The following is a 20168-nucleotide window of genomic DNA, read 5'->3' as shown; positions in this document are numbered from 1 at the left end:
CATTGACTGCCCTGTATTGCGCCTCAAAGAGCAGACCGGGCTAAAATACGCACTTTAACTTCAGCATGAATGGGAGGGGCTAGAGTGCTGTAGGCTGAATGGGTGGAGTTAAACTGCTGTAGGCTGAATGGATGGGGTTAAACTGTCATAGGCTGAACGGGTGGGGTTAAACTGTTGTTGGCTGAACGGGTGGGGTTAAACTCGTCGGCTTAACGGGTGGGGTTAAACTAATGTGGGCTGAAGGGGTGGGGTTAAACTAACGTGGGCTGAACGGGTGGGGTTAAACTGTCGTGGGCTGAATGGGTGGCGTTAGTCGTAGGCTGAATGGGCGGGGCCAAACTGCCATAGGCTGAAGGGGCGGGGCTAAACTGCTGTAGGCTGAAGGGGCAGGACTAAACTGCTGTAGGCTGAATGGGCGGGGCTACACTGCTGTAGGCTGAATGGGCGGGGCTAAAATGCTGTAAAACTATTGTAGGCTGAATGTAAATATATGTTAGTTTGTTGCTTTTCGTGACATCACAAAAACACTACCTATGAACTATACAGACTGAGGTATGAAGAACAGGTTTTGAAATTCAGAAATATATTTAAATTACATGGTATATACAAATGTAACAGGAGGACGTATTTACCCATAGAAGTGTAAGAGAGGCAATAAAAACTAAATACCAAGCTTGTTTTTGGCTTTTATATTTGAAAAAAAGTCTGTTTTACTATAGTGGGTATGCATGTGATGTCACAGTTGGCGGGAGACTCTGGGGTCACGACTACTATGTGGCAGAAAGACTGAGCGGCAGCGTTAGTGCTGATGTGTGTGAATTTTGCGAAAACACAAAAACATCTAAAATGGCAAACAGCTGTTGTGCGATTGTCTGTAAAATAAGATTCAGCAAGAATTTGGAGCTGTCTTTTTCACAGACCTCCGAAAGCTAAAGAAAAGACAAGCAAATGGCTCACGCAAGGCTGAAGTGGGTTTCTAATTTGCCAATTTCTTGTGTGAACTTTCCCATTCTACCCTAAATGGGGCAGCAGTTACATTCTGGCACATCAGGTCAGAATGCAACTACTGCACCATTTAAGGTAGAATGGGAAAATCAGAACTCAAAAAGCTGGCGAATAGGAAGCTGACCTTAGCTTCATACGGATAGCTACAAATTACAGAAACAACTGGAGTCCAACTGGTAGTTGCCATTTTGTGTCAGGTATGCTGGATTTTGGGGAAAAAGTTACAAGCTGTATTGACTCCTCATCAATTAAATATTTAGCATCTTCATTTTCATTTATATTCTGTGTAACTGTAAAGTGTTTGGGAACATTTATCAAAAGCATCCATGTTGATGAGCCTTGTATTCTACCAAACAAAAGTGGGATGGTTAGACGGTGTTAGCCAACCAAATCAAACCCAGTTGGGTACTCCAGTGGAGAATCCACAATGCAAGTGTAGACATACAGATGATTCTGTAGATTTGGAAGCTATACTCAGAACAAGAAACTGGCAGGAAAGTGACATCAATGCAAACCCTCTATAATGAATCGGTTGCTTTGCCACCTCGCAGATCAATGCACTCCTGATATCATTCCACAGCTGACGTGTTGGAGTGAATGACTAAAACCTGCCCAGTCTGGAGTTTATCTCGACACATCTCACTCAGAGCCTGAGTCATCATGCAGTCTAGCCTGGCGCAGTCTGAGCAATGCAGAGAAAGCAGCTTTGGGAGGTTAACGCCCGCACTTACTAATGCTAATGCTATACAGCCAATGAAGTGGCACCATTTTCTTTCGTTTTTATTCCCATAAGGTCCACTTATGGCATCTGTGTGGTTTATGTGGTCATTTTCCAGCCTCATTATTCCTTCATATGTAAAAAAAGCTCTGTTCTGACTGGCAGCTCTTTAAAGTGCCTAATTTAAAAAGCATTCCCAAGGGCAAAAACACTACTTAAAACTTCAGTAATATGGCGAATGGGTGGGGCTAAACAGGGTTCTACAGGGTGAAAGGGTGGGAATGAAAGCATATATGCAAATATTGGAACATCATGAAAACAATTAAATTAAAATGCCATTGCAGCTTAGTTTCCATATATGGATAGAATGGACTGGTGGGTGAACAGTATGATTTTATAGGTAACTGAAAGTACTATATTCTAAGGTTCTAAGTAATATGTACTGCTTGTGACCAGCTCAGGTAACATAAATGTCATGAATATGTGAAGTGTACATCAGTAGCTCTCAAAAGCTGTAGCCATGAACAGTCTGCCTGGGGTCGCCTGGGAGAGAGGGAGATGATGGCAGGGGAAAAACATGGAGCAGCTGGCAGACAAAAAGAACGAACTCCACTGTAACGTTAGCTTAGTGAACGAGGGAAATGGAGGGAGATACTTTCCAAAAAGGCAAAAGACAAACAGGTGAGTCACATCAACATTATGATGTCGGCTTGGGTGTGATTTGTGAGCAAACGGTCACTTTTTGCAACAAGAGGAGCAGCTGTCTTTGTGTGTGTTGTGTGTGTGTATATGTGGTGGGTGATGAGTTGCTGTGTTGAGTGATCTGCACAACTGTAGTGGTCTCTCAGGGTCGCAAGAATTAGAGAGCACACGCCCCAGGCTTAACGCATTCCCTTCGATTACTCCCGAGGGTCTGAGGGGCACAAGGGCATGGCGGGGACAAGTGACCAATCAGCAACATATACACACACACACACACACACACACACACACACATACACACACATACACACACAGACAGACAGACATTGGTTTCATACAGTGTGAGCACATGGGGTCATTCATATGCATGCACATATAATAAAATAAATACATTTATTTTAAAGTATGTTAATTACACATACAAGAAATGCAACCACTGCCAGCTCTTCACTGAGCTCACAGACCATTCCTACCAGCTCTGACCTCACAGACCATTCCTACCAGCTCTGACCTCACAGACCATTCCTACCAGCTCCGAGCTCACAGACCATTCCTACCAGCTCCGAGCTCACAGACCATTCCTACCAGCTCTGAGCTCACAGACCATTCCTACCAGTTCAGAGCACACAGACCATTTCTACCAGTTCCGAGCTCACAGACCATTCCTACCAGCTCTGAGCTCACAGACCATTCCTACCAGCTCTGAGCTCACAGACCAGTACCAGCTCTTCATTGAGCTCACAGTGTGGATGAGAAGGAGCAGGTGTGTGTGTGTGTGTGTGTGTGTGTTAAACAGCGGTGGCCCATGCTGGAATGTTCTAGAGCTTAACGGGACGTCTAAGAAGGAGCATGTCCTCATAAAATCACCCACATCAATGTAATATACACAAAGACAGTCTGGCTGACACACACACAGACACACAGACACACACACAGACACACACACACAGACACACAGACACACACACACAGACACACACGCTGCAGCCGTAGAAAGAGATGAACGTTGCTGATTCACACTGGGGAACATACTGGAGCCCTGGAGTACCTTCAACAAAACCCAACCAAAAGCATTTAAGGATTAAGTTGAATCTCAAAATCCAGGTTGAAAACTACAGAATTTCGTAGACATTTATTCATCCCTATATTGCCTTTTATGTGGGTAACAACAGCAACAATGTTTAAAGACAAGAGAAGATCTGTGAGGCAGCCTCACTCGAATGACCCTATTTTAAGCAGAGCACAACCAATATGAAAATGTTAAGACCAATACTGATTTTAAGAGCCCAATGTAATTGTAGATGGTGAATGAATAGTTTTAGTTAAATAGAGCCCATGTGACTGGTATTATAGATGCACATAATTGTAGCCACTGTGAATTTTCATCCAAAAACGGCACTTTTAGTTTTAAGCTGAATGAGAAAAAAGGTCTCCACTAAAGGTTTAACACCTCTTGAAAATATGACATCCCTCTCTAATACGCAGACCACAGCAAAACAGTAGAAAAGAAAGAGCTGGCATGCCGACGGCATCTGCAGCCATGGTTTCTTAAGGAAATGAAATGACAGCCAAACGACAGCCAAACTGTAAAGCATAACGGAAAATAATTGAAAATTTATTTATTTTGTGGCCTGTTCTCAAGCTTACATACTTTAATAATTATTTAATAAGTTCATTTTTTCAGTTGTCAGTCCAACGTGCTGTGTTTTAGTTTTAGCCACGAAATTTCATTTTGGTGCATCATGTACTCAAAGGACTGTGAAATATGATATGATATATATATAAATGAGTTAAGACAACATCTAAATAGAACATACAATTACTGCTGCTGAACTAAAAAAATCGTAAAATCATAGAACAAACAGAAAAACATAAAATATCAAAATATTCCAGTGCGTTCTCTGTAGAGGATGTGTTAACTTTCACTTTTTCAGTTAGAAAATCAACAAAACATACAACGTGACCAGGTTTGTTCATACTTTTGCATCTGAAAGTGCTGGAGTGGAACTTCCCAGAACTTTTAGCAAGTTTTCTTGTTATTTTAACCAGGATGGTGCTTTGTGTTCAGCTTAGCATGTATTACTGTTATACAGGTGAGCAAACAGACCAGTAATCTTAATGAAGACTGGTACAAAATAATGAAACCATTGAAATTCTCAAAAAAATTGCTTTAGAGCTGCTTGTTCAGAATTTCCTCCAATACTAATATCTGTGAAATCTTAATATTGGTCAGGTTTATGGGTCAGGCCCTAATTTTAACACGCTAGACTGAAGAAAACCCGAGAGGTAACTTCTATTCCCCACCCAGGAAAACATTGAAATGGAAGAAAAAACTGGCTGGTAGAAAAACATAGATGATCTGTTTCTTTTAGGCTAATTGACCATTATTAAGGGCAGGGAAACTGAATTTTTAGTAAAACGCCTCTGGCAGTGTAATTAGAGGTGGAGACAGTGTGCAAGTGCATGAGCTGTCTGAACCCAGGCCCAAATGTTTCAGCATAAATTTGGAGCCACGAGCCATACACTGCTCCAATTAGACCATGAAAACCACAGAGACCATGGAAATTATGGTCTGACAGGAGCGAGGTAAGGCTTGTGACTCCAGACTTTGAGCACCAATATGTTTCAGCGGTGATATATGGACACACAGTTATTTTGTAATATGTCTGTTTGGGAGTGTGTGCATGAGGTTGACTCACCCCTGTGAGTTCAGGGTATTCCTGGAGTTCAGCAGGAGTTTGGACAGCACGGTGAAAACATGCAGGCGCAGCTCAGCGTCTCTGCTGGGCTCCAAACAGCTCCGCAACAACGTCAGGAACTGAGGGAGAAACTCACCCAGCACAGGACCTGCAGACACACACACTGTGTCAGGACGTGGGTCGTTCATATGACCTGATGTAAAAAATGTTAAATTATTAACAGAGTTTACATTACACACTAAGTATCGTGCAAAATTTATGAACTACCCTTAATTTAATTTCCAGTCAAAACAGGCAACCGGTAAGTTATTCAATTTTTCAGGAAATATTTCCAAAGAGATTAAAGATAATCCACTTGTATTGAAGGTGAAAGTTTAAGGAAAATAAGTAAAAAATCTGGAGTGCAAAACAAAGAGCATGGGCTCCTAACAACCACCTGCATGACCTGGTAGACATCAACACTGTCTCCATCTGATAAACAGCACTTAAAGATTTCATCTTTGAAAGAAATTTGAGCTCCAAACTTTCTTCAGATTGTTAGAAATCCACCGCTGTTCCATCCCTCCACTGTGAGAAGACAACACTGGAACAAAGTGTAGCTGTCAAAAAAGCCCTTACTGGGAAAAAGAAACATAATGCTAATCAAACAAAGAAGCTGCTGGTGTTCCCAGAACAACAGACTGGCCACCTCTGAGCCAGAGTCAGAGTTTGGAATGCTAGTTGTAATACGGACAAAAGCTGTTGAGCTGTAGTTGTGATGATTCTGTGCAATTTTCTGTTAAATACAACCCCATTTCCAGTCGGGATGCAGCGCAAAATAAAAACAGATTGCAAAGACATGAAAAGCATTTTAACCCTGTATTTATTTGAAAAGAGTACAAAGACAAGAATAAAATGTTTTTTGAAAATATGCCCATTTTGAATTTGATGCCGGCAATAAAAGTTCTGTTTCAACATCTGACTGCTGTCTCTGTAGCATTTTCAAATAAATATAGAGCTTAAATGATTCACGCATCATTACATTCTGTTTTTATTGACATTCTGAACAGCTTCCCAACTTTTTGGCATTGAGGTTGTATGTTTTCTGCTTTTGTCCTGATGCTGAAAAACAAATGACTTGCATTTAATGGCCAATTTGAGCAGTGTACGTAAATACACGTAATAAATATTGTTTTATGTCACCACTGTGCAACAAAGCAAAACAAACAAACAAAAAAAAAAAACTGTCCATTTTTTTCAAACTCCAAAATGGTAACTTTAGAGGAGTCGGAAAAAAAACATACTTGACCTTTAATGCAAGTCAATGGAACGAGAACTTTTTCCAAGTAATTTGGGTCATTTCTTTTCGTCGATTTGATATATAAGCACTTTACAATGTCGGGAACATCGTGTTGGCTCTGTAGGTTAGTCCTGTTTTTTTCTGTTTACAAACCCAGGATACTATTACATATTAATGTTATGTGCAGTAGGCTTTCCTGTCTCTTTGTTTGTGTCTGCTGTGTTTTTTCATTGCAGTTTACCCATGTTCCATTCCGGTTTCCAGCCTACCTCCGTCCTGTGATTTGGTCGTCGTCCCGTTTAAATGGTTTAACGTTGCTGCACTGGAGTTTTGAGAGATTTCTGCTTTGTGATTGTTGTTTGTTGGGGTTATTCTGTTCGATTGATTTGGACCTGACCATTTGCTTGTTTTGCTTCGCCGACTTTGCCTATCCCCTTCTGATTTGGTTGCTTTTGTAAATATTTGTAAACTCTTGTACAGTGCCGAGAGACTGCCGTTTGTTTTGAGATTTGGGTTTTTGCGTTTTATTTTGTATAGTCAGGGAGTTAGCTAAGTTAGCACACTTTATTTTTGTGTTTGTTTATTTGGTCACTAGGTTAGGTAGTTGTTTGCGTGTCTAGTTTTCTGGGGTTTTTGTTTATTATTTTGGCCTCGGTCACTCCTGAAGCATGTACCGGTGTTTGTCTTTGTCAAGTTCACTTTAAAGCCCAATACACTTTCTTTCACCTTTGCTCTGTGACTTGTGTGGTTATCTTAATCCAACATACACCTTGACAGTAATATTCATCTGACCAAGCTGCTACGATCCTTTACCCCTAGACAGGATCGTAACATTAACAATGTACAAAAACAGACAAAGGCTTGTCAAAAGGAGATTCATCACCATCACAATCATCATCATCGTCATGCTGTGTTTCCTATGTAGCCGCAGTGACTGCCCTCACTGTCTAAGTGTGTGAAGGCTTTAGTGCAGTTCCTGTAAGAGCTGTTGCTGACCACTGTCTGCAACAGTATGGGAAATTCACTGTCACTGTATTCCCACTATTACCACACATACACAGTAAGGGACAGTATTAGTGAGGGCAGACGGAGACACTGGATTTCCTGTGATGCCTCGAGGGCAACGACCAGACTGCCCAGAGACAGAGAGACAGACAGAGAGACAGACACAGAAACAGACAGAGAGAGAGAGGTCTAATGGATGAGGAATGTGTAGTATGTGACTCAATTGGGGACAAACAAGTAGAGAAGAGTCACTAACACATCCAACAGACAAAAGAGAAAGACACACACTCCATCTGTATCATAGTCATAACACAAGGATATCCCATTTTATTCTCTGCTGTTACAAGAAATCACATGACTGCAACCCTGATTAGGGCCCAGGCCTATTTTAAGGAGCTTACCATTCCAGTAACTGATATTAGCTGCCATCCTTTTATATGATCAAAAACTAAACTCCAATAGTGTAGTGAAGTGTAGTGAAACAGTGCTTTACTGACAGATATAACAATTATCACGCTTCTTAAAGGGTCCATAGCCAACATTTTTCTTGTATTTTATATTTTCCCTGAGGTCCACTTAAACTATTAGTGTAATTCTTTGCAATAAAAACAGTAATATTTCAATTTACATCCACATACATGACCATTTTCCAACCTCTTTTTATCTCTTAGAATTACACAGGCTGTTTTTGCTACTGTGCCTTTAGGACTGATACCATGTAAATGACTGCAGTTCTGACTGGCTGACATGCCTCATTCAACAAGCAGTCCTTGTGACTTCAAAATTAATGAGCGGAACCAAAAGTGCTAAAAGCTTAATAGGTGGATATATGTAAATTCAATATGTAAATGGTCTTGTGACGTCACAAAAACAATGAATTAGAATATATATATATATATATATATATATATATATATATATATATATATATATATATATATATATAGGAGTGGGGAGATTGGACAGTACGTTTCAAATCTTTGGTAATGCTACATTACTATACTACATTAAACTTTTCCTTCAAGAATTTTGGTTTTCCATGATATGAGCCCTTTAACCAAAACAGCAGAAAATCTTACATTGCTGTTAAAAGGATATTGTTCCATGCCTCACAGCAGCTCTATGCTCTTTTAATTGTTGTATAATACTGGGTGCACAAAGACACCAACAATGAGACGTTGTCAACACCTGTTTTTTCACTGCTGCAATCAATGGCAAAAGTTGGGAAAACTGAACTCTTGATGGAACATTCCACTGACCGCTGTGGCTTCTGATAGAATACCTAATGCTCAAGCATCTACCGATACTTAGTACTCAGTACGGACACAGTTACCCATACTGTACAGCAAGCATCATGTAAATATTACTATTCTTGTGCCAGAGTGTGAGTTCTATCTGTCTCACACACACACGCACCTGACTGCAGCGCAATGATGTCCAGCAGGTTACTGTGGACGGAGTGAGCAGTCCAGCAGCGCTGAGAGTCGGACAGCCACTGCAGCAGATCAGCCATGTGAAGTCTGTATAAATCACACACACCGCTGAACCCCAACACCTCACACACACACCTCACACACTCCTCCGCCTGCAAAAGAGAGAGAGAGAGAGAGAGAGAGAGAGAGAGAGAGAGAGAGAGAGAGAGAGAGAGAGAGAGAGAGAGAGAGAGAGAGAGAGAGAAAGCTTGTTAATGCTAGACCTGCAACTATTGATTATTTTTATTTTTGAATAATTCTACCTTAAATATTCAAATATTCAATGAGACTTTTTATTATAATCCATAAATGTGTCAAAAATATTCTTGTAGAGTAAAATCTGTTAAGAAAAGTGGGAGGCAGACTGTGAGAGCTCCAATGTGAAATTTCAAGCCGGTCAAACTCAAAGTGATCACTTGTGTCTCATCAGGTTTTACCCAAAAACACTTATATACACGAATATGTATTTAAATTCCAGTCAAAATGTTCATTAGGCACAAGTTATCTATTTGCCAGATAGTCATTTCTGAGGAGATTACATATTATTACATATTACAAGACAATCTACTTATAAAACAAAGAGAGGGTTTTTCATTTTTCAGCATCCGGAAAAAGCAGAATAACATATTTTAGAAAAATTTACACAGAAGCCTCAACAATTATACATAACATTCATTTGATCAGTATTTATTGTGTGCACTCTTTACCATTATTACAGGTTCCATTCTTTTCAGGAGACTCACTTTCAGTTTTTTAAAGAAATCTGCAGGGATATTTTATACACCTCCAAAGTTCAGTTTCAGTAGCTGGTTTTAAACTGATTCAAATACAGTCGCATTCATTGGTGCCGAGATCATTTGTACTAAATGGCAACTTCGACCTAAAATTAAATAAAGGAAGGGTGGTCTTTGACCTGTGCACAGTACTGTACACACATAAATATTTCTGACCATCACTCTGAGTCAGACACTGTAACCCCCTCAGACTAGGCCAGGGTGTGTGTGTGGGAAAGTTGAGTGTGTTCCCTGGGGAGTCCGTCCCTCAGTCCGAGAAAAACTGACCAACACTGAACATAACTGACAAACTCCCTCACTCTACCACCTCCTCACTCTTTACTCTCTCATTCTCGCACTTGTTTACTTGCTCACTCCCTCATTCTAGCTTACTCTCCGTTGCTCTCACCCCTTGCTTACTTGCTCATTCCCTCAATGTCTCTCTCCCCAACTCCACCACTCTCACCGTCTCAATCACTCATTCTTGCCCACTACTCTGTCACTCCACCGCTCACTCTTTCACTGTCTCACTCCTTATTCCCTCATTTTCATCCTCCCCGACTCCACTGCTCTCAATGTCTCACTCTCTCACTCAAACCTTCTCTCTCTCACTCCTAATTCTTCCACTCTCTCCCTCCCCATCTCCACCACTCTCACTGTCTCACTCACTACTCTCCATCACTCCACCACTTACTCCTTCTCACTCCTTCCCTGACTCTGCCACTCTTGCTGTCTCACTCACTCAATCTTGCCCACAACTGTCACTCCATCACTCCTTCCCTGCCTTACTCCTTCACTCTCTCATTTGCATACTTGCTCATTCCCTCAATCTCCCCCTCCCCAACTCCACCATTTTGTCTCACTCTCTGTGTCACTCCCTCATTCTCACGCACTACTGTCCATCAGTCCACCACTCACTCCTTCACTCTCTCATCTGCTTACTTTCTCATTACCTCAATCTCTCCCTCCCTGACTCCACCACTCTCACTGTCTCACTCTCTAATTCTCATCCACTACTATCCGTCACTCCACTACTCACTTTTACTGCCTCACTCCTTCACTCTCTCACAGGCTTCACTCTCTCATATGCTTACTTGCTCATTCCCTTAATCTCTCCCTCCCCAACTCCACCACTCTCACTGTCTCACTCCTTTGTTCTGCCCCCTACTCTCCAACACTCCACCACTCACTCCTTTACTGTCTCACTCCTTCATTCTCTCATTTGCTTACTAGCTCACTTCCTCAATGTCTCTTTCCCTGACTCCACCACTCACTGTCTCACTCACTCCCTCAAACGTTCACTCTCTAACTCATTCACTCCACCGCCTGCACTCTCACTGTCTCACTCTTACTCTATCAAACCCTCATTTCACCAATCTCTTTCATTTCCTCACTATCTCTCTCATTTGCTCTTTTTTCATTATCTCTTTCTTTAACTCCTTTTTCTATCTCTATCTTTATTTTTGTCTCTATTTTTGTCTGTCTGCCTGTCTCTCTCTCTCTCTCTCTCTCTCTCTCTCTCTCTCTCTCTCTCTCTCTCTCTCTCTCTCTGTTTTACAGTATACGTCTGTATGTTGTTGTTAGCTATAGAGTTACATATGTTAGGCTGGTGTGTGTTTGTGTCTTATTTACTGTCTCTGCTTCACTTCAGGGCTGCTCCCACCCACCACCCCCCACCACTCCTCCACCACTCCCTCACGCACCCACAGAAAATGACGATAATGTTCTGCAAACACACACACCTCCTTTCACCCATCAGTGGGTTTAGAGTTCAACCGCAAAACATGCTATTAGTGTTCTCCTGTCCATAATTACACACATACACGAACACACACACAGCATTCCATGGCTAGTTCCATCACAGTGCACACTTGCAATAAAACAGGCAAGAATGGGAAAAACAGAGGGATGAAAGGAAAAGGGGCAAAAGTTAACCTTTGCGCGTGCATGCACACACACACACACGCACACACACACACACACACACACACACACACACAAAGAAAAAGAAATGGCTAACAGAGAATTATGGGCTATAAACACTCGTCCTGAGGTGATAGTAGAGGAGTGTGCATGTTTGTGTGTGGGTCTATGTTGTGTGGGGAGTGTACTTGTTGTTTTTTTTTGTTGTTGTTGTTTGTGTATTTGTGTGCATTACCCGGCTGCACAGCTCCTGCTCTGTGGCTAAACTCTGTACAGTCACCAGAACCTTCAGCATCTGCAAACTGATGATGCTACAGTCTTCCGCACACACATTCAGCAGAACCTCCACACACTCCACCAGCTGCTCCAGATACACCGTCTGAGAGAGAGAGAGAGAGAGAGAGAGAGAGAGAGAGAGAGAGAGAGAGAGAGAGAGAGAGAGAGAGAGAGAGTGATTAATATATTGATATCATTTTTAAGTACATACAAACTGTATTGACTGGAAATGAAGTAAATGAAGCACTAACTTTTGCACAGCACTGTGAAGTATGTACTGGACAAAAAATACAGTTTGGAACCACTTTCTCCCCCTGCCCTCCTCTGCTGTGAGCTCATGTCCAGACGTCCTGCTGCATTCTAACCAATTTCCACTCCATCATAGGGATCGTGACACTGCTTCCTGTTTTCTCTGCTCTGTGATTAGAGGAAACCTCCAGGTGCTCACAGAGACCTTCAGCAGAGCCCAGGGATACCAGAGTGCATGAGTAAACACAAAAGTGTTAGAAAGGACCAACATAATGTAGCAACCTGTTAGTGGGTCCACTTCAGTCAGTCAGTCAACACACTTGAAACACTATGATACAAAAAAAGAAGTCTAATGTTGGTCAAACTGAAAACAGATGGAAACTAGAGCCAGAGGAGTCACAGTATTCACCCATATCCATAATAAAAACGCCCTCTATTCTTGCAAAGAGAAGTAACTGAACTTGACATTATTAACAAACTCTAGAGATAATAAACAATGACAGTCTATAATGTGTCTCAGTCAGTCAGTCAGTGACTCAGCAAACAACTCTTACAGACTGGCTCACTGGGCAGTCAAAAATATTAACAGTAAGGGAAGTTAAACTGACAAAATACAACTTGTATGCATCAAATGCCAACTGAAATGTTAGTTTGTGAGGGGAATTTGCACATATATGGAGTGGGCGGGGTTAAAACTACCCTACAGCCAGCCTCCAGAGGGCGTCAAAGACATTCTTCCTTTACTTTTAAACTGCTGTCATATACCGTCCACTCATTTATACAGCCACTAAACACACAGCAGAGTAATAGCCCCTGTTTCCCAGCAGCGGAGGGGGGCGGAGAGTAGGAATGGAGGGAGTGGGAGAATAAACAGGACGGAGGAGAGGGTCAGGGCGTCCAGTTTGTGAGAAAGGGTGAAGAAGGGTGTTTATTTAAACATGAAGGAAAGAAAGGCTCCTCATTCACAGCGAAACACACACTCATGTGCCGTCTGAAAGAGAATTAGTGTGTGTGTGTGTGTGTGTGTGTGTGTGTGTGTGTGTGTGTGTGTATTCCAGCCTGAAGGAAAACAGAACAGAGGGAAAAATCTTCTCAGAGCTAATAAACAGTAATAACACCCCATCCACTGCTATTACTGTCCTACACCTGCTTTTACCTTCCAGCAGAACCCTCCTGGGGCACTGTTACCATGACTATGGGATGATTGACAGGTCAGTCGACTGTTTTGAGCCAGGCGAAGGAGTATGTTCTGCCATCCTCACCTGTACAGAATCCTACTGTTGCCATAGCAAAACAACACACATACTCTGACGGGGTGGGCAGAGGGGACCCAGGACACCCAAATTTGAAAGCCAGATTTCTGACAAAATTCTAAAATGGGAAAAAAGCTGAATTCTTAGATCCTCATAACTTTATTTCAGCTAAAATACAGAAATGGGACAGATGGAGCACCCCTGATCAATTTTTGGCTAACACCATCACCACAGAAACATTCAGTTACAGTCATCGGCAAAAAAGACAACACAGCATTAGGGGGGGACTTGGCTAAGCTGCGCTACTGTACTTTGCAAACAATTTACCAGTTTATTCCAGAGATATTTTGAGGTAAATCAGATGAAGCAAGTAAGCTACTGAATAAATGCTGCTAAAATAACATCCAACTCACTGGAATATTGTGTAGTATATGGTCAAAATGACTGCTTATAGCCTTATGAGTTAAAAACATTCAACTTCTTTGCACTGTAATATTGATCTCATAACAATGCTAGGCTAAAATATCCAATAATTTAGTTAAAAAAAAAAAAAAAGATGTGGGGGTTTTATTTGGTAAAAATGATCACATCTCAAAATTTCTAAACAGTCAAAATGACCATCTTGGCCTTTCTAGCTAATGTCTAATGTTGGTCAAACTGAAAACTGATGAAAATCTGTGCCAGAGGAGTCACAGCATGTAGGTCCATAACTAAACTGCCAAGTGACTAAACTTGACATCATTCATAAACACAGAAGATGGCAAGTGCCAGACAATGACCGTCAATGATGTGTATCAGTCGGTCAGACGGTCAGCGACTCAAAAATATAAAACACGGATCTGGTCCGCTCGGTCTGTAATCAAGGCCCCCCAGAAATGAAATTCTGGCTATGCTACTGTTTGACTGTACAAGGCATGCCTAGGCCCCGCCCCCTCCCTTCTGTATTCCAGTGAGGTGAGCGGACCACAGCTGTCAGTAAAGACAAACGGCAGGCATGGACGTGTATGTGTGTGTATGTGTGTGTCCAGACACTTCCCAGATACACCGGTGCTACTGTAGGTCACTGCATTACTGAGCGATGCTGTCTTTAACAGAGTGCCAGTAAAACACACTGCAGTTTACCTGCAGCCTTCACTCACGCTAACGCCGTTAACACTGCAGCTGTGCTGGGAACGCTGTCGCCATGGGAACACACACAACACCACAGGGGCGGACGGGCCGGTGCACGCACACTGACACTGATGCCTAGTGCTGCAAGATGTACATTTCACAGGGGGGCGCTGTTGCACATGGGTACAAAAAGTATAGCACAACACACATGCAGAAGCCTTAACAACTGTTCAGTGTTAAGCGTCCACTCTTTTGACTCTTTTCCCTTGCTTTCAGTTTTTCTAAGAAATATCAGGGATATTTTTTTTCCAAAGTTCAGTCCTAGAGGTTGGTTGCATTTTTTGCTTTTCACTATCCAGGTAGAGGTGCAACAATTAATCGGCTAAAAGTGACTAAAATCGTTGTCCAAATTAATTGGCAACTAATTTAATAGTCGATTAGTTTATGCCGTCATCATGTGTGTTTTTTGCGCTAACTAGAAATCTGTTGTCATTATTGCTTACTGGAGAGTTAACAAAAGCACGATGGCAGCCTCAAAAACAAGAAGGGTGGGAGAAATTTCACGCTTAACTCTGAAAAAACAGATGGTCAGTCGTGCTATTTGTAAAGTCGACCTTAGCTGGCATGGGAGCACATCCGCCATGTGGGAGCAAGGAAACGCATTGGCTCACTGGATGAAACACATAGATCTCTGTAAGATAGTCGTGCTAGCCAGCTAATGTTAAGCTTCATGTTACAAGCTGTAACATCGATTTCGAAATGCATGTTCTCTGGTATCTGGAGAAGCAATTTATTATTCACAATGGCTCTGTTCACATTCAAAACATCTACAGTTTTAAACATGGCATTGTTTTAACGTTGAGGCCAAGTGTGCATTGAAATTTGGCGAACACAGAACAACAGTTGCAAATAGTTTTCTGTTTGCCTCGACTTCTCCGCCAACGTATACCACCACTTGCAAACAGTTTCAGGAGGTAGTTCTCTAACATACAGGGGAGCTGGACGAAGGGTTACCGCTGAAATGGAATGTTTACACAAAAGCGTTCAAGTTTAACTGTTTGTAGAGAACAAGTTTACCACAAACGCTAGCTGAATTTTAATGGAACTCACGTTTATGGCTGGAGTGTTGCTCACAGATACACACAGAGGCTGCACTGGGCCCAGCCAGGGACATCAATGCTGCTACTTTGGGGCGGTCAACATTGCTGCTGGAGGGCTTTCAGTACCATTACAGAGAGGCATTTTATGAAAGGTACGGTCCAAAATGACATTATTTTAAGAAAATTGCGCTCAGAAAATGGGATAAGTTAAGTTAAGTGATACTTTTTTAATCCCACAACCAGGGAAATTCCACCTCCGCATTTAACCCATCCGTGAAGTGAAACACCACATACACTCTAGTGAACACACACACACTAGGGGGCAGTGAGCACACTTGCCCGGAGCGGTGGGCAGCCCTATCCACGGCGCCCGGAGAGCAGTTGGGGGTTAGGTGTCTTGCTCAAGGACACCTCAGTCATGAACGGTCGGCCCTGGGGATCGAACCGGCAACCTTCCGGTCACAGGGCCAGCTCCCTAACCTCCAGCCCACGACTGCCCCCTTATATAATTATATAATGTATATAATATATAATTATAGATTATATAATGGAGGGAACACAGCGATCCACGCTCGTGTTTGTGTGTTGTATATTGTTTATGTAAATATGACCGTGTGGTTGGTGAAGCACAGAGAACCTGCTGGTGTGATTAGGGACCTGATTTAGTTCTGTTATATTTTACTGCTGCTACTGTGCACATTGTTTATTAAAAATGTTGCTTTATTCATCCTTTATATGAACAGGAAAGTTAATTAAAACAGTGAATTTTTCAAGGTATTCATCTTTATTGTCTTAAATACTTGTTTGTTGCAGCTCTATATCCAGGTGAACCCATACATATTTAACAAAGCTGAGGTCTGGACTACTTCGGTATGTACATGCTGGTCTTGTTATTGTATTTAAGACAAGATAATCCTTTATTAATCCTACAGCGGGGAAATTCACAATTTATTATGAGTGCACGATAGATAATTGTTTCAGCAACCAGTCAGCGTTCACACTTTCAACCGAAAGCAAATCATCTCCAGATAGTACGTTCACAAGCATGAACTGATCTTCTGCTATGCTTGACTGATGGTTGCAGACATGGTTCACAGAGGCTTTTATTGCTTTGGCTGCCTTCTTATTTCCAAATGTCTCAAATATAGGCTCCATAAAACCTCACTCCAAGTGTCAGATGTTCAGATTTGGCATTCCAGCCCCAATGTTCTTCTTTGTTGTCTATTTCCTTTTCTCATGAAGGGAGCTACACATTCTCTTAGACCCATAACGCAGGAGTTGTGAGAGGATGGACAGAAGCACCTGTGCAGATCTGATTTTCTCCTCTCTCTCAAAGATGGAAGCTTTAAGCATTGTTTATCTGATGGGGACAGTTTCTGGTGTCTACCAGGTCTTTCATTGTTGTTAGGGCCAACATTAACTTTTTCCCAGCATGCCTGATCAGACAGGAAACAACATGTTTTAAATAACTTCTTGCTTTTAAAAACATTTTTCAAGTATAAATATGCATTAAATAAATCATTTATAGGCAAATGGACTTATTTGGGTTTAGAATCACCCCAGCTGGTTTCCTGATACGTTTAATCAGCAACGAGAAACTGTCAAACACTAAAAAGTCCCAAAGCTGAAGTCAGTTACTCATTTGCCAGCTTCTTGGTCGAATTCTCCCGTTCCACCTTAAATGGTGCATAAGTTACATTCTGGTGCCTGAGGAACCATTTAAGGTGGAACGTGAAATTTGAACAAGAAGCTGGCGAATGAGTAAGTGACTTCAGCCACATAAACATTGAATGTTGAGAGACACTTTTACAAGAAACTGTTCTACTTTTGCAGAAAAGTTTCCTGCCAGAGATGCGAGAAAAGCAGCTATAGCTGAACTAAAGCTTAAAGCAGAGCAAAGTAAATCTGCTTTTTTGTTTATATTTTTTAGCCTGTGCTAGTACATCAGCACATACTGAGACATATTTACAGCCAAGATGGTAAACTGGACATAAAATGTGGTTTGATTTTGGCTGAAAGGACAAAATGACTCTTCTCAACATTTGGGTTGCCAACCTCTGCAATATGGCAACGAATTTATACACAAAGTAAAAGCTGTTATTATTATTACTGCTCTTATTATCCATGTTATAAAGCAGAAGTTATCCATACTTCTAAGTGTGCTGCCAATGTTCAAACAACTCTTCTCTCTCTGCTGCAGTCAGTAGCTTTACTTCACTCAAAGCGAAACTCCCTTAAAAGCTTAATTACACAACAAATTACTCCACATACAAATAAATGTCAGTTGAAATGAATAACAGTAAATGTAGCTGTTGTGGTAACAAATGACTTGTGTGCCAAGTAATTTTGTCTGAAGTCTTTTCTGGTAAATGAGGCTTTAGGGTGAAGGGTCCTCCACCACCCCCCGCTCTCTCTTGAGACCCGCGCCTGCACTTTGAAGACTATTTATAGTTTATAGTTTTACATCTTAACTGCGCTCTTCTGTCCAAATCAAACCGCTCACATGCACACACACGCACACTCACTCACACAAACAGGGAAAAAACTCGCTTATGCGTTTGGCAGATCAAAGATCTGCTCGCTCTCCCCCTCTCGCTCTCTTTGCTTTTAATATATGTGTTTTTATCATTTTTTTTTAAATTCCCACAGCAGAACATAGCAAACACACACATGTGAACCCCTCCAGCTGCTCTCTCTGGGCTGTCGTGGTTACTCAGTGTGATATTAAAAACAGGTGAGCGTGTGTAGAAGTGCGTGTGCTGTGGCAGCACTGTAAATTCTTGCGAAGCCGCACTGTCTCTGATGCTACAGTGACTGTGTGTGTGTGTGTGTGTGTGTGTGTGTTTGTGGGTGTGTGTGTGGACTGCAGGTGCTCTGGCGCTCCTTTTGGTTTCCTTCTGCTCCTTGGTCTGCTGTATTTCTGGCACTGTGGCGATGCAGACTGGAAAAATGACTCTCTCCCTCTTTGAGTGTCTCTCTCTCTGCATCTCCCTCCAAAATCTGTCTCTCACCATTTTCTTAACTCTCTCTTTCTCCTTTCTTTCAAAGAGCAAAGCTTTAAGTATCATTCACTCTCTCGCTCTTTTCTAATCTCTCTCTTGCTCTATCTCATTTCTCTATTTCTCTCTCTATCTGTCTTGCCCCTTCAGTATCTCTATGGCCCCTCTATGGTCTCTTCCTCTGTTTTCCAATCTCTCTCTGTATCTCTCTTCTTTTGCTTTCTCTCCATCACTCTTGCTCTCTCTGGGTCTCTTTCTCTCTCTGTCTTTGAGATGCTCTCCCCGTCTTTCTCTCTATTCTTTACCCTCCTCTCTATCTCTGCCTATGTCTCTATTTTCCTATCTCTCCATTATCTCGCTCTGTGTTTTCATATCTCTCTCCATTATCTTTACCTCTCTCTCCTCTCTCTTTCTCTATCTGCCCCCCCGTGTGTGTGTGCATGTATATGTATATATATACACACACACACGCAGTCTCTCAATCTCAGTCTCTCTATCAGTCTCCCCGTATCTCTTTTTGTGTGTGTCTCTCTCTCTTTCTGTGGCACTTCCCCTTATCTCTCTCTTTCTCTATTATATTTAACTCTCCCTCTGTGTCTTTCTTTTTTTTCCCAAGCTCACTTTCCCACTTTTTCTGTCTATCTCTCTTTACCTTTTCCCAACTCACCTCTTTCTTTCTCTCTCTCTCTCTCTCTCAGCTCTAGTTCTGTCTGCAGCTGTGTGAATGTGTGAGTGTGACCTCTTTCTTCTGTCTGTCTGTCACCGAGTGTCATCCAATGCGCCGAAAAAAGCGCATAACTGAAAAGCACAGGAAACAGAGCAGGGAGGCGGGGGGACTGGGGGGAGTCGAGGAGTTCAGAATGGTAGAGGGGACTGGAGTAAACCAACCGGGCGGTCTGGCAGCCAAAAAAAAAGAAAAAAAAAGGAGGGTCAACAGGGGTCGCGGCAGACACGCAACGGTCAGGGCAAAATTAGGGACTTTTATTATTGCAGTCCCACAGAGGAAATTCCTGCGGGCCCTGCTGGGGGATCAGGGGTACGGGGCGAAAACAGCCGGATCAATTAAATTCTTCTCACTTCGCAAAACTGGAATGATCCACACGGTCCTTCTGACAAACTGTATCACACTACAGGGTGATATGGCTTCTTTCATTTGAAATGCACGTTATAACACGCTACGATGTTTATAAGATCCATGCAGTCATTCAGACAAACTGTAATACACTACAAGAAATGCAGAGGGCGATATGACTTCTTTTTCTGTTTCATATAAATGGTGGCAGCAGTAAAAAGAGTGGATGTGATAAAGGCAGTATAGTCAGATTAGATGTTTTATTCAAATAATAGTTGGATAGCTGATTCGTTATAAAACTAATCATTAGCTGCAGCCCCAATGGCCAATTTATTACTTTAGCACTGAACTGGAAAAACAGCTTATGTTTGCTTGGGTGCCCCCCTGCTCAGAGTAAATGGAGAGCAGTGTAAATGTTTTTCGAGCACGAGGGTGAGAGGATGATGCAGCCAGAGTTGCACGTGTACACAAACTCGCTGGGTACACAAACTTTGAAATGGAGTAGGTGAAAAACAGCATTTATTTATGCACAT

At 42.0% G+C, this 20168-nt stretch overlaps 1 protein-coding gene across 1 annotated transcript in view; it reads right to left on the bottom strand.

Moving 5' to 3' along the window:
• The window catches only part of LOC108432422 (dynein assembly factor 5, axonemal), a 57712-nt gene that overhangs the window by 14909 nt on the left and 22635 nt on the right, over nucleotides 1-20168 (bottom strand). Inside the window, exons 7-9 of the mRNA XM_017706226.2 lie at nucleotides 11812-11955; nucleotides 8825-8993; nucleotides 5125-5272 (exon numbers count right to left, since the gene is read on the bottom strand). Of these exons, the coding sequence (XP_017561715.1) occupies nucleotides 5125-5272; nucleotides 8825-8993; nucleotides 11812-11955 (461 nt within the window). The remainder of the gene's footprint in view (nucleotides 1-5124; nucleotides 5273-8824; nucleotides 8994-11811; nucleotides 11956-20168) is intronic.

Source organism: Pygocentrus nattereri, chromosome 14 (assembly GCF_015220715.1).
Source record: "Pygocentrus nattereri isolate fPygNat1 chromosome 14, fPygNat1.pri, whole genome shotgun sequence".
NCBI classification, from domain to species: Eukaryota; Metazoa; Chordata; class Actinopteri; order Characiformes; family Serrasalmidae; genus Pygocentrus; species Pygocentrus nattereri.
Note: the sequence above shows the minus strand (reverse complement) of the source record. Positions and strands in the feature narration are given on the sequence as shown.